The 22,185-nt window shown below is 43.2% G+C and overlaps 1 protein-coding gene across 1 annotated transcript in view; it reads right to left on the reverse strand.

Moving 5' to 3' along the window:
• Positions 1–22,185, reverse strand: part of LOC106563268 (astrotactin-2) — a 537,304-nt gene that overhangs the window by 375,779 nt on the left and 139,340 nt on the right. The window contains exon 4 of the mRNA XM_014128700.3: positions 2,315–2,467. Coding sequence (XP_013984175.2) covers positions 2,315–2,467 — 153 coding nt within the window. The remainder of the gene's footprint in view (positions 1–2,314; positions 2,468–22,185) is intronic.

Raw genomic sequence — 22,185 nt, forward strand, 5'->3', positions numbered from 1 at the left:
CAGTCCCAGTTCCTGCCTTCTCCATCTTGCGTATAATTTGACTGCGCATTAATTTCCTTGCGTGGCCTAATCTCAGAGCCTAGCCGTCGAATTCCCTTTCCCTCTCTCGGCAAATTGAGTTTCCCTTACGTAAAAGCGCCAGTCCAATTAGCATGTTTGTTATCCTGGATTGGGTCCCTCTTTGTGCTGAGAAAAACAATTTCAACTGTAGGTCTCAAAAATAGTTTATTTTCTCTCTGAGTCACAGAGAGGAAATCTCCCGCCAGCGACTTGCACTGAGACTCTTTAGGATTTGAAAGTTAGACAGTTGGACCACTGAAAGGATTTGATTTCACAGAGCCGACATTCAATGACAAAGCTAATTCCTGGGCTATTCGCTCAGGGTCTTTCAATGACAAAAACTTCTAACTTGTGGGTTAACAGAAAATATAAAAACACTTTTTTCAAACACAAAGACATAGCCTTCCTGTTAGTTAAGTTGGTTGGACATCTAGCAACCCCCCAGCCAATTGTTAGGGCCTGCTCTACAGTATCTCACAGCTAGGCTCTGTGTAATACGCTACATTACTTAGCATATAGAGGAGGCGGCGTGAGGGGGTGATGAAGTGTGTATTCAAGGGCATGGGGTAAGCTGTCCAAGGTTAATGTCTCATTTCCACAGTGGCCACTCAGTCTCTTCCAGTAGTGGGTAATGTCAATGACATTGATGGGTCTTTTACTGTCATATATGATTTGAGTGCACGGCAATGGCCAAGGTCTGAATTTATGGTCCTGAGCACTGAGGTCATGGATGTGACTACAATCTAGACATTGTACTGAGACGCTGCATCACACACACAAGCCTCCAGAAAGTAAAGGGATACAGCATGCTAGAATAACAAGCCAAATTATCATCAGCATGGACATTATATATATATTATATACCACCTCGGACAGTTACGTCGGCAGACCAGTCGTGATGGATCGGCGGGGCTCCGTGGCGCTAGTAAAGGGCCCAGGCCAGGCCAATTGGCAAAAGAGGTATTGTAGGAGAATTGGCTGGTGGACCTCTTTGGCTAGCTGGGAGATGGGCCTAGCTCCAGGCTAGCTCCAGGCTAACTGGTGCTTGCTTCGGGACAGAGATGTTAGCCAGGAGTTGCCACCCGGATAGCAGCTAGCTAGCTGTGATGATCCGGTATAAAGGTTCAGAGCTTGCGGTAGGAATCGGAGATGTGGTGGAGAAAAAGCAGTCCAATATGCTCTGGTTTGATAGCGCGCTGTGCAGACTGGCAGGAATTGACCGGGTTGAGGCTGGCTGATGTCTGAGTTAACGGTGAGGACTACTAGCATCTGCTAACTGCCTACTAGCTTGTAGCTAGTTAGCTGGCTAGCTTCTGATGGGGGTTCCGGTTCTAAAGTATAAAAATAGTTGATCTCTGCCTAGAAGGCCAGCATCCCGGAGTCACCTCTTCACTGTTGACGTTGAGACTGGTGTTTTGTGGGTACTATTAATGAAGCTGCCACTTGAGGACTTGTGAGACGTCTGTTTCTCAAACTAGACACTCTAATGTACTTGTCCTCTTGCTCAGTTGTGCACCGGGGCCTCTCACTCCTCTTTCTATTCTGGTTATTAGAGCCAGTTTGCGCTGTTCTGTGAAGGGAGTAGTACACAGCGTTGTACGAGATATTCCGTTTCTTGGCAATTTCTCGCATGGTATAGCCTTCATTTATCAGAACAAGAATAGACTGACGAGTTTCAGAAGAAAGGTCTTTGTGTTTCTGGCTATTTTGAGCCTGTAATTTAACCCACAAATGCTGATGCTCCAGATACTCAACTAGCCTAAAGAAGGCCAGTTTTATTGCTTCTTTAATCAGGAAACAGTTTTCAGCTGTGCTAACATAATTGCAAAAGGGTTTCTAATGATCAATTAGCCTTTTAAAATGATCAACTTGGATTAGCTAACACAACGTGCCATTGGAACACAGGAATGATGGTTGCTGATAATGGGCCTCTGTACCCCTATGGAGATATTCCATAAAAAATATGCCATTTCCAGCTACAATAGTCATTTACAACATTAACAATGTCTACACTGTATTTCTGATCAATTTGATGTTATTTTAACGGACCAAAAAATGTGCTTTTCTTTCAAAAACAAGGACATTTCTAAGTGACCCCAAACTTTTGAACAGTAGTGTACATGGTGGGTGTCAACCTTGACAGAAATGTGCTCTCTGTACAGTGATAAAAAAACTTTCATACTAAATATTTTATTTATTTAACCTTTATTTAACTAGGCAAGTCAGAACAGTGACTAATGAGCATTAGTCTTACCTCTGGTGTGGCTTGGGCCTCTGTTGCGTCCTGTAGAAGAGTTGTGTGTGACGTTGTGTTGAAAGTGGGCGATCTCCGGGGTGGTGTTAGTACGGAAACTCTCCTTAAACCGCCGCATCAATGCATCCACCGTCTCCTGCTTGGGGTCAAGGGCTGTGGGAGGAATAAAACAACGAGATGTGAGATCTGTTAAAAGGTTTCACACTTAGAGAGGGTTAGTTACAAAGCATGAGAAACAGGCACTGGTACGTTGTAAATGAAAACAGGGAAGATTAAAGCAAACGAACACATTTGAATGAGAGCCGGGTTGTGAAAATACTTTGTTCAGCAGTCTCCTTGAAGTGCAATTCATATATTAATAGATGTATATTAAAAAACACCTGCTTTGCATCAAAGCAGCATTTAGAATGCATATATAATAAATATGATGAAATACCTTGACTCTAGTTTGATTACTGACTATGACTTTGAGGGCTATACATCTGGGCAGTTATCAGGAAGGTCATTTTACTTTTGGACCCCAATTGATTGGAACAGAGTAGTTGACAAAACAAGTTTGCAGAGTTTGAATCATTTAGAGTATTTTAGACTGAACAGCTGACTCACGCTAGCTCAGTCTAAATCAACATGCATTTTGTGTCATTTTGTGTAAATTACAAAGCCTAGTCACAGTAGTTAAATTGGTACTTATTTGGTGCACCGTTTTCAGTACATTTCCGCCTCCTATAAGTACATAGGTTGTTGAAAAGAAGATGGGCTCTGACTTTCTGACTGCCTCAGTTCAACAACCTTTCATCTCTACAGGAATCCCCCTTCAATGGGCTGCCCCTTGCCGCTCTGTTGAACACTCCATTCCTAGTTCAATCGAATACACGCTTAACTGAGGGAAGATCCTCGGAGCCATATGATGTGATGACAGGTAGCCCTATGCGGGACTGCTGGCATAACCCCCCCCCCCCCCCCCCCATGACAGACCTTAAGGTTATTATATACTGCTCAAAAAAATAAAGGGAACACTTAAACAACACATCCTAGATCTGAATGAAAGAAATAATCTTATTAAATACTTTTTTCTTTACATAGTTGAATGTGCTGACAACAAAATCACACTAAAATAATCAATGGAAATCCAATTTATCAACCCATGGAGGTCTGGATTTGGAGTCACACTCAAAATTAAAGTGGAAAACCACACTACAGGCTGATCCAACTTTGATGTAATGTCCTTAAAACAAGTCAAAATGAGGCTCAGTAGTGTGTGTGGCCTCCACGTGCCTGTATGACCTCCCTACAACGCCTGGGCATGCTCCTGATGAGTTGGCGGATGGTCTCCTGAGGGATCTCCTCCCAGACCTGGACTAAAGCATCCGCCAACTCCTGGACAGTCTGTGGTGCAACGTGGTGTTGGTGGATGGAGCGAGACATGATGTCCCAGATGTGCTCAATTGGATTCAGGTCTGAGGAACGGGCGGGCCAGTCCATAGCATCAATGCCTTCCTCTTGCAGGAACTGCTGACACACTCTAGCCACATGAGGTCTAGCATTGTATTGCATTAGGAGGAACCCAGGGCCAACAACACCAGCATATGGTCTCACAAGGGGTCTGAGGATCTCATCTCGGTACGTAATGGCAGTCAGGCTACCTCTGGCGAGCACATGGAGGGCTGTGCGGCCCCCCAAAGAAATGCCACCCCACTCCATGACTGACCCACCGCCAAACCGGTCATGCTGGAGGATGTTGCAGGCAGCAGAACGTTCTCCACGGCGTCTCCAGACTCTGTCACGTCTGTCACGTGCTCAGTGTGAACCTGCTTTCATCTGTGAAGAGCACAGGGCGCCAGTGGCGAATTTGCCAATCTTGGTGTTCTCTGGCAAATGCCAAACGTCCTGCACGGTGTTTGGCTGTAAGCACAACCCCCACCTGTGGACGTCGGGCCCTCATACCACCCTCATGGAGTCTGGTTCTGACCGTTTGAGCAGACACATGCACATTTGTGGCCTGCTGGAGGTCATTTTGCAGGGCTCTGGCAGTGCTTCTCCTGCTCCTCCTTGCACAAAGGCGGAGGTAGCGGTCCTGCTGCTGGGTTGTTGCCCTCCTACGGCCTCCTCCACGTCTCCTGATGTACTGGCCTGTCTCCTGGTAGCGCCTCCATGCTCTGGACACTACGCTGATAGACACAGCAAACCTTCTTGCCACAGCTCGCATTGATGTGCCATCCTGGATGAGCTGCACTACCTGAGCCACTTGTGTGGGTTGTAGACTCCGTCTCATGCTACCACTAGAGTGAAAGCACCGCCAGCATTCAAAAGTGACCAAAACATCAGCCAGGAAGCATAGGAACTGAGAAGTGGTCTGTGGTCCCCACCTGCAGAACCACTCCTTTATTGGGGGTGTCTTGCTAATTGCCTATAATTTCCACCTGTTGTCTATTCCATTTGCACAACAGCATGTGAAATTTATTGTCAATCAGTGTTGCTTCCTAAGTGGACAGTTTGATTTCACAGAAGTGTGATTGACTTGGAGTTACATTGTGTTGTTTAAGTGTTCCCTTTATTTTTTTGAGCAGTGTATATAGCTGGTCAGGACATGGATGGTTGTTGAAAACTGTTGCTGAAAAACAGCAAGTAAGAGAACATGGGTAAATTGACATATAAATACATCCCAAGATTTACACCCATTGGTTGATAGAGAGGAAGGTGATAATTGCAAAAGTGAGTCCATAGGTTAAACATCAAGCTTGAGGAATGTGCATTACTGTGCCATGCTCATAGGCTATAAGGTAAATAGGTTAATGACATTCCGCACATGTCTAATAGGAAAGAGGAGAAGAAACAGGAAGTTATGCTGATGATGATACATTTGTATTCATGCCCACTATGCCCCTAGAATAAAAAACAAAGTGAATTATGTTATGCTTACTGGATGAAGTTAAACTTTCGTAAATTACATTTCAACCCCTGAAGAAATAACCTTCTTTGAATGTTGTCAAGTTTGGCATGAAAAAGCAGTTGTGCAATTCACATCTGAACAAGAAAATACCTCAGAAGCTTTGCACTATTTCAAAGTGGGTATCACTGCTGAATCGGGCTGCTGTAATAGACTCAAAGCACAAAGGACTACAGATGAGAAGAAAAAATGGGCACATTTCTTTCCAGTTAATCTTCCAAAATGGAGCGCTCCAGTTTACAATAGGTAATGGGCATTGTTTGCATAGCCCCCTTTGAAAACCAATATGAGATGTAGTGAGGAGTTGCAGTGCGGCTCAGGCACATTTCCTTCTACTCGGCAGAAAATCACCAACCCTCGGGGGACTCATATGACCCATCTAAACATGTTCTGCCCCATTTGCGCCACCGAGACAAGAAATGAGAGAGAATATTCTTCCCATTGTTTCCTCAGCACAACAAAAAACACTCAAATCTATCCCTAAAAAACACAGAGGGAAGCGACCATTTATCTAGAGCCTCCATTACCAAGCGGAGTGCTGTTCCCCCATGGCCCGCAATGCATCAAAAGTTCAATTAAAGTGAGATATGTAGACCTGGGAGTCTCTCGGAGGAGCGATGATACGTCTGGACATGGGCTATTTACTCGCAGTGCAGTGTGTGCAGGAGCGGAGCGGCCTAAAGTGAGCGACAGAGAGGGGGGTTCGGAGATAGATGTGGCCCGGCTCACAGCGGTATAGCGCACTACACAGACAGGGTCATTTCTCAACCTCCCCAGCTTCGTCTTTCTGTCTGTCAGTCTGTCTCTCAGGTGTGCTCACATCATGAATTATTATCAAACATATATTTGCCGGGAACACTCAGGGAATGCCAATGAGAGAAATAACTAAAGTGCTGAAATAAAAAGTTGTAGAATAAAAGTCAGATAGCATTAAAGTTGGAAGTTATGTTTCCTTGTAGTAGAATAGAAACAGTGTTACATTCATGTGTATGGTTCAGTCAGTTTGTATCAGTTCATATTGTAATTTGGTTCCTCAAAAACAAATATATATTGGTTTTGAAGTTACACAGATTAAGAATTAAGCCACCATGAAATGTGGAAGTTATATGAACATGAAGGTGAGTTGCATAACCAGGATACCATTGTCCTTTCATTCCATAAAAATAATTTGAAATGTGTGTTACAATCTTAATTGAAAATGTGCTCTATGTTTTCCAGTTAGCCATACTAATAAATGATCAGAATGTGATAATGACTTTAATAGATTACATTTTCTCGTAAACAAAGATTTAAGTAAAAAAAAATACAATTAAGAGAATCCTTGTCTCCCAGAAGAGAAAATTGTAACAATCTACAAAGACGTGTATTTTAAAGCTCCTAAACAAGATCTCTTGTGATTAAGAACTTGTATTGGGAAACCATTAGAACACAAAAGAGCAATGACCAGCCCATCTCACTTCAGAACAAAGCTCCAACTAATGCTACTGTCTATCAGCTTCTTAACATTAGATTAGTGTATTTGTGCTTCTTTAACAATGGGCAAACATAAACAGAGAATGCATTTACGCCTTTTTACTACCCAGTGCTTTACATTATGTAACCTCCACATCTTAAACAGTGGCCATACATACAGTACACTAGAGTATGCCCTCTGCCCTTTAAAATCCACTTAGCAGTGGTGAAACACACACTATACTATGCACCATGTCCTTTACTAATGCCCACATCTTGAACAAGGAATGATATAGCATATAGCGAACAGCTCACTCTTGGCTCCTTCACGTCCACTTGAACACATAATGTATGAGTGTGGCATGTAGAAACCCCAGCGGAGGGTTCGATGAGCCTGGGAAGACTCAATGAGACGGCTCATCTAATGACAGTGAGACGCTGCATATGAAGCACTAGCCAGCTAGCAAGAGTGCTACACTAAGACAGTAAATGCACTGAGAATTCCCCATTGGGCCTTCGACAGTTCACTTGGCTAATCCACGGGCCTAAGCTCAGAAAACAAACAGACTGGGCGGGCCATGTGGGCAGCAGCCACTTAAGCCCTGACCTGCCATGACTGAGGAGTGGCTGCCTGCCTGAATGTGTGAGGGAAGGAGGTTAACTGGGCCCATACATATTGCATGGCCCCTTGGCGCTCACTTTGTTCTATCGGGGAGGCGGAGATGCTATCCCAAATAAGCCCTGTGAGGCCCCGTGGCGCACCTCTTCAAACAAATCGTTTGTCTCTTTAGTGTGTTCGGCAACTGCTATCCATATACTTTATCATGCTCTCTCTCGCTCCACCTCTCTCTGTAACTGCCTTTCTCCCTCTCTCTCTCTCTCACACACACACACACACACACACACACACACACACACACACACACACACACACACACACACACACACACACACACACACACACACACACACACACACCACACACACACAGTGACTGGCTATTGATATTGTCTTCTAAATCCAATATGTTTGTTGAGATTGGCTTTAAATCATGCCTGTGTGCTGAGCCTCTGTTTGTCTCTCTTGTCTCTGTATGAAGATATCATCCAAAGACACTCTAATTGATATCACTTAAGGGAAAGATGCATGTTGTCCATTTATAATTGTGTTGCTTTTTTTCTTATTTTTTTGCCATTACAGCAAAGCTCTGAATTGATCAAATCTACAGACAAAACAGGTTTCTAATAATTACAAAACACAAAGCTAGGAATGGTTGTCAGCAAGAAAAAATTATATAATTTCAAAAGTTGAACTACCAAACTGGAAGTCAATTTCCTTCATACCAGAAAATGGTTGGGGGATTGGAGATACAGGTATGAGACACACTACATGACCAAAGGTATGTGAACACCTGCTTGTCGAACATCTCATTCCAAAATCATCGGCATTAACATGGAGTTGGTCCCACCTTTGCTGCTATAACAGCTTCCACTCTTCTGGGAAGGCTTTACACTAGATGTGGAACATTGCTGCGGGGAATTGCTTCATTCAGCCATAAGAGCATTAGTGAGGTCGGGCACTGATGTTGGGCGATTAGGCCTGGCTCGCAGTCGACGTTCCAATTCATCCCAAAGGTGTTTGATGGGGTTGAGGTCAGGACTCTGTGTAGGTCAGTCAAGATCTTCCACACTGAGCCTCCTGAGTGGAGCAGAGGTCTAAGGCACTGCATCGCAGTGCTAGAGGCGTCACTACAGACCCAGGTTCGATCCCAGGCTGTGTCGCAGCCGGCCGCGACCGGGAGACCGTGGCGCACAATTGGCCCAGCGTCCTCCGGGTCAGGGGAGGGTTTGGCCGGCCAGGATGTCCTTGTCCCATCGCGCTCTATCGACTCCGTGTGGCTGCCTTGGTGCATGCACGCTGACTTCGGTCGCCAGCTGTACGGGGTTTCCTCCGATACATTGGTGCGGCTGGCTTCCAGGTTAAGTAAGCAGTGTGTGAAGAAGCAGTGCGGCTTGGCAGGGTTGTGTTTCGGAAGGACGCATGGCTCTCGAACTTCACCTCTCCCGAGTCCGTATGGGAGTTAAAGCAATGGGACAAGACTGTAACTATCAATTGGATATCTTGAAATTCGGGAGAAAAAGTAATTAAAGAAAATGTCCTAATAAAAATATTATTCCACATCAATCCCAAAAAATAATTTCTTTATGGACCTTGCTTTGTGCACGGGAGCATTGTCATGCTGAAACAGGAATAGGGCCTTACCCAAACTGCTGCCACAAAGTTGGAAGCACAAAATCGTCTAAAATGTCATTGTATGCTGTAGCGTGAGTTAAAACTTCTTAGCCCCCTTTTTTTCAATTTTTGCCTAAAATGACATACCAAATCGAACTGCCTGTAGCTCAGGCCCTGAAGCAAGGATATGCATATTCTTGATACCATTTGAAAGGAAACACTTTGAAGTTTGTGGAAATGTGAATTAAATGTAGGAGAATATAACACAATAGATCTGGTAGAAGAAAATACAAAGAAAAAAAACGTTTTTTTCTACCACCATCTTTGAAATGCAAGAAAAAGATCCCAGTTCTATCCATCACCCTGGTTGTAATTCTGATGGTGTCGACAAGATGGCAGCAGTGCATGTGCAAAGCTTCAGACGGATAACTTGAAGCATGAGCGAACTACATGACATTTAGTGTGAAGTCACACAGTTACATTTGGACAAATTGTGAAGGAGACAATTGCATTCGTATTACATTTTTCAGCAAGAATATCGTCAAATCTGTATTCTTGGACTTTGATTTAACTTTTACAGTATTAGTAGCCATATTATAAGTTCAACATTTGCAAAACAACCAGTTTTCATAACTCCACAACTCTGAATATTCTTATAATTTCTGTCCAAAAGGAAAAGGCATGCTGTCGCAAAAGGTTAGTAGCTACATTTTATAACATACACAGGGTGTCCAGATACTCCCGTAAAGCCCAGCTCATTGGCTATCTAGCTAGCTTTGTTTGACCCAGATTGGTGCTTATTTGACGAAATGAGAGTCGTTCAAGTGAAGACCGCCCGCGTCATCGGTGTGCCATGAAGACGTCGCTCTCTGACCAAATATGGTGTCCTATAGGATATACTACACCCCTAATGATATAGTGAAGTCTGGTTACATTCTAGGATCTCTGAGGAATACATACAAATGTGATTTGACAGGTTGAAACAACGTTTAGGGTTAGATTTTCACAGATTCCGTTCTTTGCAAATTGAACGAGTGGAAATACAAAATCAATCGTGCATGCTATATGGACCTTTTTAGGATGTGAAAAAAGGATTTTATCTAACAAAATGACACTTCATGTTATCTCAGGAACCCTTTGGATGATAAATCAAAGCAAGATTTCAGAATGTAAGTACACATTTCACCTTCAGTGGTGAATTTATCAAACCTATCGCGGTGAAAAAAGTGTTTTGTTGTTAGGAACTCTCCTCAAACAATAGCCTGGCATTTTGTCACAGTAATAGCTACTGTAAATTGGACAGTCCAACTATATTAACAAAAATGTAAGCTTTCAGCCGATATAAGACACTTATATGTACCAACGTTTGTTGCTTCTCTAAAATCTGCGATCGTGACACAAGGTGCTGCATGATTTACAACTGTCCCGTTGACGGGACGCCGATACCTAAGTTAAGATTTACCTTCACTGGAACTCAGGGGACTCGGCCGAACCATGAAAAATAGCCCCAGACCATTATTCCTCCTCCAGCAAACTTTACAGTTGGCACTATGCATTGGGGCAGGTAGCGTTTCCTGGCATCCGCCAAACCCAGATACGCCCGTCGGACTGCCAGATGGTGAAGTGCGATTCATCACTCCAGAGAATGCGTTTTCACTGCTCCAGAGTCCATGACAGCGAGCTGTACTCCACTCCAGCCGACGCTTGGCATTGTGCTTGGTGATCTTAGGCTTGTGAGCGACTGCTCCGCCATGGAAACACATTTCATGATGCTTGACTTGACACTTTACATATTATACTTTCCTTTCCTTAGGACAATGTTGGAGGCACTTCTGGGACCGAGGGTCTTTCTCTCCACTGAACGCCCAAGCTAGCTTCTCACTTGCAGCTCAATATGAGCCAAAGCCTCTGTGTCCCCTTCAGCATCTTCCTTATCTCCCCTAGTCCCTTATCTGCAGTGACAGTGGGTTAACAGTGTCTTAGAAGCATTGGACAGCCACTTGCGCAGTGCCCCAGTCCATGAGTAGATCTCATGGGCTCACACATCGAATAATGAAGTAAGCCACCCATTAAACCTTTTTGTTTGTCTCACACCTCCCAGCACCAGAAGACAACCTTACGGCCACACAGCAGCTGTGTGTGTTTGTGTGTATGTGTGCGTGTGTGTGTGCATTTGTGCATGCGTGTGGGCACATCTGTGTATGCAAATTTGTGTGTATGTGTGCTAGGATACAGATTGTGATACCTCGTGCCATACTGGGATATTTGGTAATAGCGGCACAGAACACAAGGGGCACGGTTTTCAAACCCCACTGATACTCTGTTATCCGAAGGTTAGCAATACTAACAAGCACATGTAAAATTCCATAGAGAATGCTAACTAAATGCTAACTTGCGCTTTGCAAACATTTTATACAGTCTGTGACCTAAACTATACAAGTAAGTCCAAAATGCTACTCACAGTTTTCTGCACGCACAAAACAAATATTATCCAGCAAGGCTCTTGGTCCAGGAGGGCATTATCTCCTGTTACCAAGCGAATGCTTGATTTTGGAAGAAGCTAATCACTTAAATAGATAGCTAACTAGCTACTAAATTAGCAAACCATATGTACAACTACAGAGCATGTAGCTCATATCTTGTAAACAAACACCACATGACTGGAGACACAGTTAAGCTTCATAATGAAAAAGTATGTGACAGGTGAAATTAAGAATGCTATCTTTTTTTATTTTCTAAAGTATTACAAGTTGATTGCAGGTATTTACTTAAAAGTAGCTACAAATATTCACATTTATTAAAAAACTTCAAAGAAATAGTTTCAACGGTATTGACGGTATTGAAAAAACATACTGTGGCTTTTTCCAAATACCCCGGTATATGGCATTACTGTATACGGTATAACGCCCAAGCCTATTGTATGCTCACGTGTTTGTCTGTATATGTGCATCCGCCTGATCAAAGTTGGGCAACAGAAACCAGTCATGGGAGTTAGTATTCTATTTAGTGTTTGTTGGCATAACACTGGCCCTCAATGGGCTCTCACATTCAATATGTCTGCTAGGAGTGCGGAAGACTGGAAAGGTGAAGGGGATTTACTTCAAGTGGCCGCTCCACATCTCAAACAGCCAGCTCTCCTCCCTCTCTTTTTCTTCCCTCCTCCTTGTCTCTCTCCCTCTCTGCCTTATTTCCACTCTTCCTCAGCCCTCCCTCGAGATCTCATCAGTGAGAAACCCGTTGATACAGAAAGAGAGTGAGGAGGAAGATGGCAGGGGGATCAGTGCTCTCTACTCTCCAGTGGGGACATGGTGGTAACTGTCCTTATTCAATGTCCACCACGACTACATGAAAACACTGGGTAGCTAGGGCGAAGTACAGTAACACTGCTAACAAGACATCCGACTGTCAGGCAATTTATCTGTCAGGGCTATGCCAATTATCCCCATATCAGACTGTTATGCTGATACAGAGGCACAATATATCTATTCACAATGAGATGTCATACAACAGACCAGGCACACTTTTTCTCATTCACTCAGGTGGGTTTTGCTGCTAGGAAACCAGGCAAGGCTAGAGTGACAACAGTTATGAGGCCAGCTTACGAAGGCACTGCAGGTTTGGACTTCAGAGGAACAAAACAAATCTAACAAGAGCCATGCAAATTCATGGTGGCGGATGTATCCATGAGGGAAATGTGGTTCTCATTAATCTTAAGAGCCTACAAATCCCTGCTGCTTTAGTCTCTAGTCAGTCCACGGGGAAGAGAAAGGATGGGAGCCCAAATACATCTCTCTCTCTCTCTCTCTCTCTCTCTCCCCCCCCCCATATCTCCCTCCATGTCTGGCTGAGGGATTGAAAGAGACGGAGATAAATGGAAGGGAAATGGGAATACTCCCCAGCTCTGATTCCCTCTGTGATTTATTCAATTTACTGTTGTTTCAAGGCGAGTCTGGAGGGGCAGTCTGAGCCTGCACCCTGGGATGGCACAGCCGTGACAGTGCTGCCTCTGGGAGTGTGACGAGAGAGAATGGAGAGAAGAGAAAGAATGGTGAGAAGAGAGAGAAGGCTAAAAAAGAGAATTGGGGTGGGCTGAGAATTGGAGCGGTGGGGCGAGGGAGGCAGGAAACAGGGGAGAGGGAGACGGACAGAGATGAGGCCAGAATGAAGGGGAAGATGGGGGAAAGAAGACAGCAACATGAGAGAGAAAGAGGAGATGGAGAATGGACTTGGGGGGAAAGAAAACCATACAGAGAGAGAGAGAGCGAGAGAGAGGAGAAGAAAGGCAAGACCAAAGGGAGAACAGATCAAGAGGGCAGGGCAAAGGAGGGCGATAGAAGAGATCAAGAACCGGAACATCTCAGGAAGAATAAAAGAAAACCAAAAACCCCGAAGGTGTGCACAGAGGAACAGGGATGAGACCCGGAGAAATCCTCAAACACAACCAACATGGACATATTTTAGGGAATGAAACATTGCACATCCCATCACTATGATGAAAGCAGTGTTTCTAAAAGCCATCTGGAACTTGATGTAAAAGACCAAATCGAATCTCTCCATAAAGATGAATATTTTGTACATTCTAATTGGACTATTAATAGGTAAATATGACACCCACGGTGGCTGTCCTACCTCCTACAGAAAAGTGTTCTAGTTTCACTGGATATGACAGTAAACACCCACCAGGCAAACATTCATTGAAACAATATTATTTCACCATATTTCATTAACGTAATATTTGATTGAATTCGTTCGTATATACAGTTGAAGTCGGAAGTTTACATACACTTAGGTTGGAGTCATTAAAACTCGTTTTTCAACCACTCCACAAATTTCTTGTTAACAAACGATAGTTTTGGCAAGTCGGTTAGGACATCTACTTTGTGCATGACACAAGTAATTTTTCCAACAATTGTTTACAGACAGATTATTTCACTTATAATTCACTATATCACAATTCCAGTGGGTCAGAAGTTTACATACACTAAGATGACGGTGCCTTTAACCTATCAGGGCTAGGGGGCAGTGTTTGCACGGCCGGATAAAAAACGTACCCGATTTAAACTGGTTACTACTCTTGCCCAGAAATGAGAATATGCATATAATTAGTAGATTTGGATAGAAAACACTCTAAAATGTGCTTTCTCCACAAATTTCTTGTTAACAAACTATAGTTTTGGCAAGCCGGTTAGGACATCTACTTTGTGCATGACACAAGCAATTTTTCCAACAATTGTTTACAGACAGATTATTTCACTTATAATTCAATGTATCACAATTCCAGTGGGTCAGAAGTTTACATACACTAAGATGACTGTGCCTTTAACCTGTCTGGGCTAGGGGGCAGTATTTGCATGGCCGGATAAAAAATGTACCCGATTTAAACTGGTTACTACTCTTGCCCAGAAACGAGAATATGCATATAATTAGTAGATTTGGATAAAAAACACTCTATAGTTTCTAAAACTGTTTGAATGGTGTCTGTGAGTATAACAGAACTCATATGGCAGGCCAAAACCTGAGAAGATTCCCTACAGGAAGTGCCCTGTCTGACAATTTGTTGTCCTTCTGTTGCATCTCTATCGAAAATACAGCATCTATGCTGTAACGTGACATTTTCTAAGGCTTCCATTGGCTCTCTAAAGCTGCCAGAAAGTGCAATGGAGTCTGCTGTCTCTGGGCAAAGAACAGCAGCTCTGTTTGTGAGTGGTCAGGCTGGGGACAGTGAGACTGGAGATGCGCGTTCAGGAGACTACTCCATTTATTTATTTCAGCCTTTGAATGAATACAACGTTGCCCGGTTGGAATATTATCGCTATTTTACGAGAAAAATAGCATAAAAAAATGATTTTAAACAGCGTTTGACATGCTTCTAAGTACGGTAATGGAATATTTAGAATTTTTTTGTTACGAAATGCGCTCGCGCGTCACCCTTCGGATAGTGACCTGAATGCACGAACAAAACGGAGCTATTTGAATATAACTATGGATTATTTGGAACCAAAACAGCATTTATTGTTGAAGTAGAAGTCCTGGGAGTGCATTCTGACAAAGAACAGCAAAGGTAATCCAATTTTTCTAATAGTAATTCTGAGTTTAGGTTGTCCCAAACTTGGTGGGTGTCAAAATAGCTAGCCGTGATGGCCGAGCTATGTACTCAGAATATTGCAAAATGTGCTTTCGCCGAAAAGCTATTTTAAAATCTGACACCGCGATTGCATAAAGGAGTTCTGTAGCTATAATTCTTAAAATAATTGTTATGTATTTTGTGAACGTTTATCATGAGTAATTTAGTAAATTCACCGGAAGTTTTCGGTGGCTATGCTAGTTCTGAACATCACATGCTAATGTAAAAAGCTGTTTTTTGATATAAATATGAACTTGATTGAACAAAACATGCATGTATTGTACAACATAATGTCCTAGAAGTGTCATCTGATGAAGATCATCAAAGGTTAGTGCAACATTTAGCTGTGGTTTTGGTTTTTGTGACATATATGCTTGCTTTGAAAATGGCTGTGTGATTATTTTTGGCAGGGTACTCTCCTAACATAATCTAATGTTTTGCTTTCGCTGTAAAGCCTTCTTGAAATTGGACAACGTGGTTAGATTAACGAGAGTCTTATCTTTAAAATGGTGTAAAATAGTCATATGTTTGAGAAATTGAAGTTATTGCATTTTTGAGGAATTTGTATTTCGCGCCACGCGATTCCACTGGCTGTTGACTAGGGTGGGACGCAAACGTCCCACCTAGCCCAGGGAGGTTAAACAGCTTGGAAAATTCCAGAAAATGATATCATGGCTTTAGAAGCTTCTGATAGGCTAAATTACATAATTTGAGTAAATTGGAGGTGAACCTGTGGATGTATTACAAGGCCTACCTTCAAACTCAGTGCCTCTTTGCTTGACATCATGGGATAATCAAAAGAAAGCAGCCAAGACCTCTGAAAAACAATTATAGACCTCTCGAATTCTTCCAAAGTTGTGGCAAAATGGCTTAAGGACAACAAAGTCAAGGTATTGGAGTGGCCATCACAAAACCCTGACCTCAATCCTATAGAAAATTGTAGGCAGAACTGAAAAAGTGTGTGCGAGCAAGGAGGCCTACAAACCTGATCCAGTTACACCAGCTCTGTCAGGAGGAATGAGCCAAAAGTCACCCAAATTATTGTGGGAAGCTTGTGGAAGGCTACCCGAAATGTTTGACCCAAGTTAAACAATTTAAAGGCAATGCTACCAAATACTAATTGAGTGTATGTAAACTTCTGACCCACTGGGAATGTGATGAAAGAAATAAAAGCTGAAATAAATCATTCTCGCAACTATTTTTCTGACATTTCACATTCTTAAAATAAAGTGGTGATCCTAAATGACCTAAGACAGGGAATTTTTGCTAGGATTAAATGTCAGGAATGATGAAAAACTGAGTTTAAAAATGTAGTTGGCCAAGGTGTATGTAAACTTCCAACTTCAACTGTACGTCTCGTGTCTGAGCCATTGACGTAGCAGGTTAGGATTATTAACGGGGCATGTAAGGAGAACTAACGTATCAGAATAGGAGAAAGAAGTTAATGTTAGGATAAGGGTTATTATTAGCTAAAATGCTATAAGGAAATAGCCAAGAGCCAATAGAAGAGGGGGCAGGGTTTGCCTGGGTTGTTCTTCCCTGGGAGGTTATTCCCTGGGAATTTCTTCCCTGGCCTTGGCCAGGACGCGGGTTGCAGACAGACCCTTCTCAGCTGTTGTGGGTGATGTGATTTTTCATAGACTTCATTACCTTCTAAAACTAGCCAGCAAGAATAGGGCTACTGTAGCTAGACATGGGCATACACTTGAAACCGTTTCCATCTGAACAATTGACTAAGTAGATACAATTTTAAGTAATGGATCCTAACTTCATGACGTTGTATGGACCTGAATTTCATCCACAGAGCCAAATGTGATCAATCTGGTGTATCCAAGGTCACAGATGAAGTGAGGTCATTGATGAATGCTGGGAATTGAAGTCTCAGGGGATGTAAATGTCTCACAGGCTGTGAGATCACATCAGTTGGGCAGTTCGTGAGCGCTTGAGAGGCACAACGCATGAGAAATCATACGTGTTTTTCTTCCTTTATTTGATTTTGATAAGAGGGGGTGTACTTCAATGCGTTCCTTTCAGGCAATGAGTTCCTTCGATGGGCTGTTTGTATCTCATTTTGCTGCTCTACACTTGAAGTGAAGAGCATTACTTATATGCATGGTGCTTCAACACATGCACTGATAAGAAGCCATTAGAGTTCCATGAAGGGTGGAGATTGTATGAGTTAAAATAGAAATGAACAACAGGAGGGCGAAACAATTGGATAATGTTATATCAACCTGATGATACATAAACATTCCAGTCATGGTGAGATTTCATTTTCAATATATGTGTTTTTTTGGTGGGGTGGGGTCATTTAGCAGACACTCGTATCCAAAGCATATCTTTTCATATATATATATATATTTTTTTGTACTGGTCCCCTAGTGGAATTGACTTCTCAACCTTGGCGTTTCAAGCATCACACTCTACCAACTGAGCCACACAAGTACTTTGTCTGCCAGAATGCTAGTTGTTTTTAACTGGAGCTAGTTTTTAACTGAAACTGCATCTTTAGGACAGATGCTAGGGAACCAAATGTGCAGGTCTGTTCTTTAGCTGGAAAGTGTCTAAAGCCTTCAATATTGGGGCCAGGTTCCTCTTGCCAAGGGTGACACATAAATCCTTGTTGCCAGGTTACCTCTCACAGGCATATGCACAAAGTAGCTGTAATGTGGCCATAAATATTCCCAGCAATTCTCCAGTAGATCACAGTAGATAAGTGAATGTAAATATATTTCAATATTTTGGGCTACACGGGTGTATATCTTAGCCAATTTGTGGCAGTAGAGTCCTGGCATGGCTTCTCTTGGAGCAGCATGAGATCAGACTATGACCCGCAACGCCTCAGCTGGCACACAGGCAGGGGAAGAAACACATTTATATTTCATACAGGCCCGTGGCAAGAGACTATGCAGAAAAAACCAGCAGAGGCTGGAAATACAAAGGAAGGCAGTGGTAGTCAAAAAGAAATCGTTTGACTTGGAACACTACAAGCTCTTGAGAGGCAGGAAATGACAGAAATTAGACAATAAGTACAAGCCCTGGAGAGAAAGTCTTTAGGAGAAGAGAGAGTGTCTGTCTGTGTGTGCGTGCGTGCGTGTGCATATGTGTGTGTGTTTGTGTGTCTGTGGCTTGGTATTTCTCGAACAGCAGTCCTTTCCCTGGATGTCTGAGACAGTCTATGTGTTTTAAAGCTCCAAGCTGAGTCTTTTCCTGCCCCCCTCTCGCTTGCTTTCCTCTTCTGCCGATCATTACAGGGGACAAAACCCAGCAGATAAGTGCATGACACAGGAGGTGGATAGGTAAGTGGGGCAGAGCAGGGCAAACATTCACACCCACCACAACACCTCTCTCTTTCTCTGGGCATCATTTGGAAGGAGTGAAAGGCTCCAGAAAAGTTCCAATTGGACCCATTTGGAGCTCTCTATTCAGTCCATTTTTCTTGTCATCCCGTTTTCAAAGGCAAAGAGTGAAGATAGGTACCTCTTTTCCCAGCAACACAGTTTGTAGCACGGCCAGTGCTTTTCTACTCAAGCACTTGGGCAAGGGGCGACTTCTATACTGTAGACATATGTGTGAAAAACACACATACAACATACACTCTAGGGTTTTCTGTTTATCTACAGGGGGTAGTGGGTTAAGTAGGTGGGCAGAGTTGTGTATGTTGTCGGTCAGAACCCAGTGGGCTCTTGGAGAGTGTGTATCTACCCACCCAACAGCCTGCAGTACACAAGGCAGGACTAATAGAAACAGCTTGATGCACTTTGAGGTAGCTACTAGTTAATTAATTAGCTTGTTTTCCATAAGATTAATTAACAAGTGATTAGTGGGTCCTTCTTACCATTCTTTAAGAGGTACCATCCTACGTAGCAGATGTCAGATCAACATCAAATTATGATTGGTATTTCATTGAATCGTCTCCACCCCGCTGATCCTCAACACTGGGGCCCCACAAGTGTGCGTTCTCAGCCCTCTCCTGTTCTCCATGTTCACCCATGACAGCGTGGCCATGCACACCTCCAACTCAATCATCAAGTTTGCAGACGACACTACAGTGGTAGGCTTGATTACCAAGAACGACAAGATGACCTACAGGGAGGAGGTGAGGGCCCTCGGAGTGTCAGGAAATTAACCTCACACTCAACGTCAACAAAACAAAGGAGATGATCGTGGACTTCAGAAAACAGCAGACGGAGCACCCCCCTATCCACATCGACGGGACAGTATTGGAGAAGGTTGGAAGTTTTAAGTTCCTCGGCGTACACATCACGGACAAACTGAAATGGTCCACTCACACAGACAGCGTGGTGAAGAAGGCGTAACAGAGACTCTGAAAACTCAGGAGGCTGAAGAAATTTGGCTTGTAACCAACACACTCACAAACTTTTACAGATGCACAATCGAGAGCATCCTGTCGGGCTGTATCACCGCCTGGTACGGCAACTGCTCCGCCCACAACCGTAAGGCTCTCCAGAGGGTAGTGAGGTCTGCACAACGCATCACCGGGGGAAAACTACCTGCCCTCCAGGACACCTACACCACCCGATGTCACAGGAAGGCCAAAAAGATCATCAAGGACAACACCCACCCGAGCCACGGGCTGTTCACCCCGCTATCATCCAGAAGGCGAGGTCAGTACAGGTGCATCTTAGCTGGGACCGAGAGACTGAAAAGGTCAAGGCCATCAGACTGTCAAATAGTCATCACTACCTGGCTACCACCCGGCTACACAACCCTACACCTCAGAGGCTTCTGCCCTGTATACATAGACTTGGAATCACTGGCCACTTTAATAATGGAACACTAGTCACTTTAATAATGTTTACATACTGCTTTACTCATCTCATATGTACAGCTGAAGTTGGAAGTTTACATACACTTAGGTTGGAGTCATTAAAACTTATTTTTGAACCACCACAAATTTCTTGTTAACAAACTATAGTTTTGGCATGTCGGTTAGGACATCTACTTTGTGCATGACACAAGTCATTTTTCCAACAATTGTTTACAGACAGATTATTTCACTTATAATTCACTGTATCACAATTCCAGTGGGTCAGAAGTTTAAATACACTAAGTTGACTGTGCCTTTAAACAGCATGGAAAATTTCAGAAAATTATGTCATGGCTTTAGAAGCTTCTGATAGGCTAATTGACATCATTTGAGTCAATTGGAGGTGTACCTGTGGATGTATTTCAAGGCCTACCTTCAAACTCAGTGCCTCTTTGCTTGACATCATGGGAAAATCAAAAGAAAGCAGCCAAGACCTCTGAAAGAAAATTGTAGACCTCCACAAGTCTTGATCATCATTGGGAGCAATTTCCAAAAACCTGAAGGTACCACATTCATCTGAACAAACAATAATACGCAAGTATAAACACCATTGGACCACACAGCCGTCATACCGCTCAGGAAGAAGACGCGTTCTGTTTCCTACAGATGAACGTACTTTGGTGCGAAAAGTGCAAATCAATTCCAGAACAACAGCAAAGGACCTTGTGAAGATGCTGGAGGAAACAGGTACAAATGTATCTATATCCACAGTAAAACAGGTTCTATATCGACATAACCGAAAAGGCTGCTCAGCAAGGAAGAAGCCACTGCTCCAAAACCGCCATAAAAAAGCCAGACTACGGTTTGCAACTGCACATGGGGACAAAGATCGTACTTTTTGGAGAAATGTCCTCTGGTCTGGTGAAATAGAAATAGAACTGTTTGGCCATAATTACCATTGTTATGTTTGGAGGAAAAAGGGGGAGGCTTGCAAGCTGAAAAACACCATCCCAACCGTGAAGCATGGTGGTGGCAGCATCATGTTGTGGGGGTGCTTTGCTGCAGAAGGGACTGGTGAACTTCACAAAATAGATGGCATCATGAGGCAGGAAAATTAGGTTGATATATTGAACATCTCAAGACATCAGTCAGGAAGTTAAAGCTTGGTCGCAAATGGGTCTTCCAAATGGACAATGACCCCAAGCATTCTTCCAAAGTTGTGGCAAAATGGCTTAAGGACAACAAAGTCAAGGTATTGGAGTGGCCATCACAAAACCCTGACCTCAATCCTATAGAAAATTGTTGGCAGAACTGAAAATGTCACGTCCTGACCCTGGTATGAGGTCATTTTTCCCTAGTAGATTGGTCAGGGCGTGACAGGGGGGTGTTTCGTCTATGTGTTTTGGGTTTTCTGTTTTCTATGTGGGTTGTCTAGAGTTTCATTCTATGTTGTCATTTTCTATGTTGTGGCCAGGTATGGTTCCCAATCAGAGGCAGCTGTCTATCATTGTCTCTGATTGGAAGCCATACTTAGGCAGCCTGTTTTTCATGGGGTTTTGTGGGTGGTTGTTTCCGTTTAGTCTAGAGTACCTGACGGGACTGTTGTTGGTCATTTTGTTGTCTAAGTGTATTCATTAAAGAAACAGAATCAGCACTATACATGCTGCGTCTTGGTCTCCATTCCACGACCAGTGTGACAGAAAAAGTGTGTGCGAGCAAGGAGGCCTACAAACCTGACTCAGTTACACCAGCTCTGTCAGGAGGAATGAGCCAAAATTCACCCAACTTATTGTGGGAAGCTTGTGGAAGGCTACCCGAAACGTTTGACCCAAGTTAAACAATTTAAAGGCAATGCTACCAAATACTAATTGAGTGTATGTAAACTTCTGACCCACTGGGAATGTGATGAAAGAAATAAAAGCTGAAATAAATCATTCTCTCTTCTATTATTCTGACATTTCATATCCTTAAAATAAAGTGATGATCCTAACTGACCTAAGACAGGGAATTTTTACTAGGATTAAATGTCAAGAATTGTGAAAAACTGAGTTTAAATGTACACTGCTCAAAAAAATAAAGGGAACACTTAAACAACACAATGTAACTCCAAGTCAATCACACTTCTGTGAAATCAAACTGTCCACTTAGGAAGCAACACTGATTGACAATACATTTCACATGCTGTTGTGCAAATGGAATAGACAACAGGTGGAAATTATAGGCAATTAGCAAGACACCCCCAATAAAGGAGTGGTTCTGCAGGTGGGGACCACAGACCACTTCTCAGTTCCTATGCTTCCTGGCTGATGTTTTGGTCACTTTTGAATGCTGGCGGTGCTTTCACT

The sequence above is a fragment of the Salmo salar genome, chromosome 11 (assembly GCF_965601325.2).
Source record: "Salmo salar chromosome 11, fSalSal1, whole genome shotgun sequence".
In the NCBI taxonomy this organism is placed as follows: domain Eukaryota; kingdom Metazoa; phylum Chordata; class Actinopteri; order Salmoniformes; family Salmonidae; genus Salmo; species Salmo salar.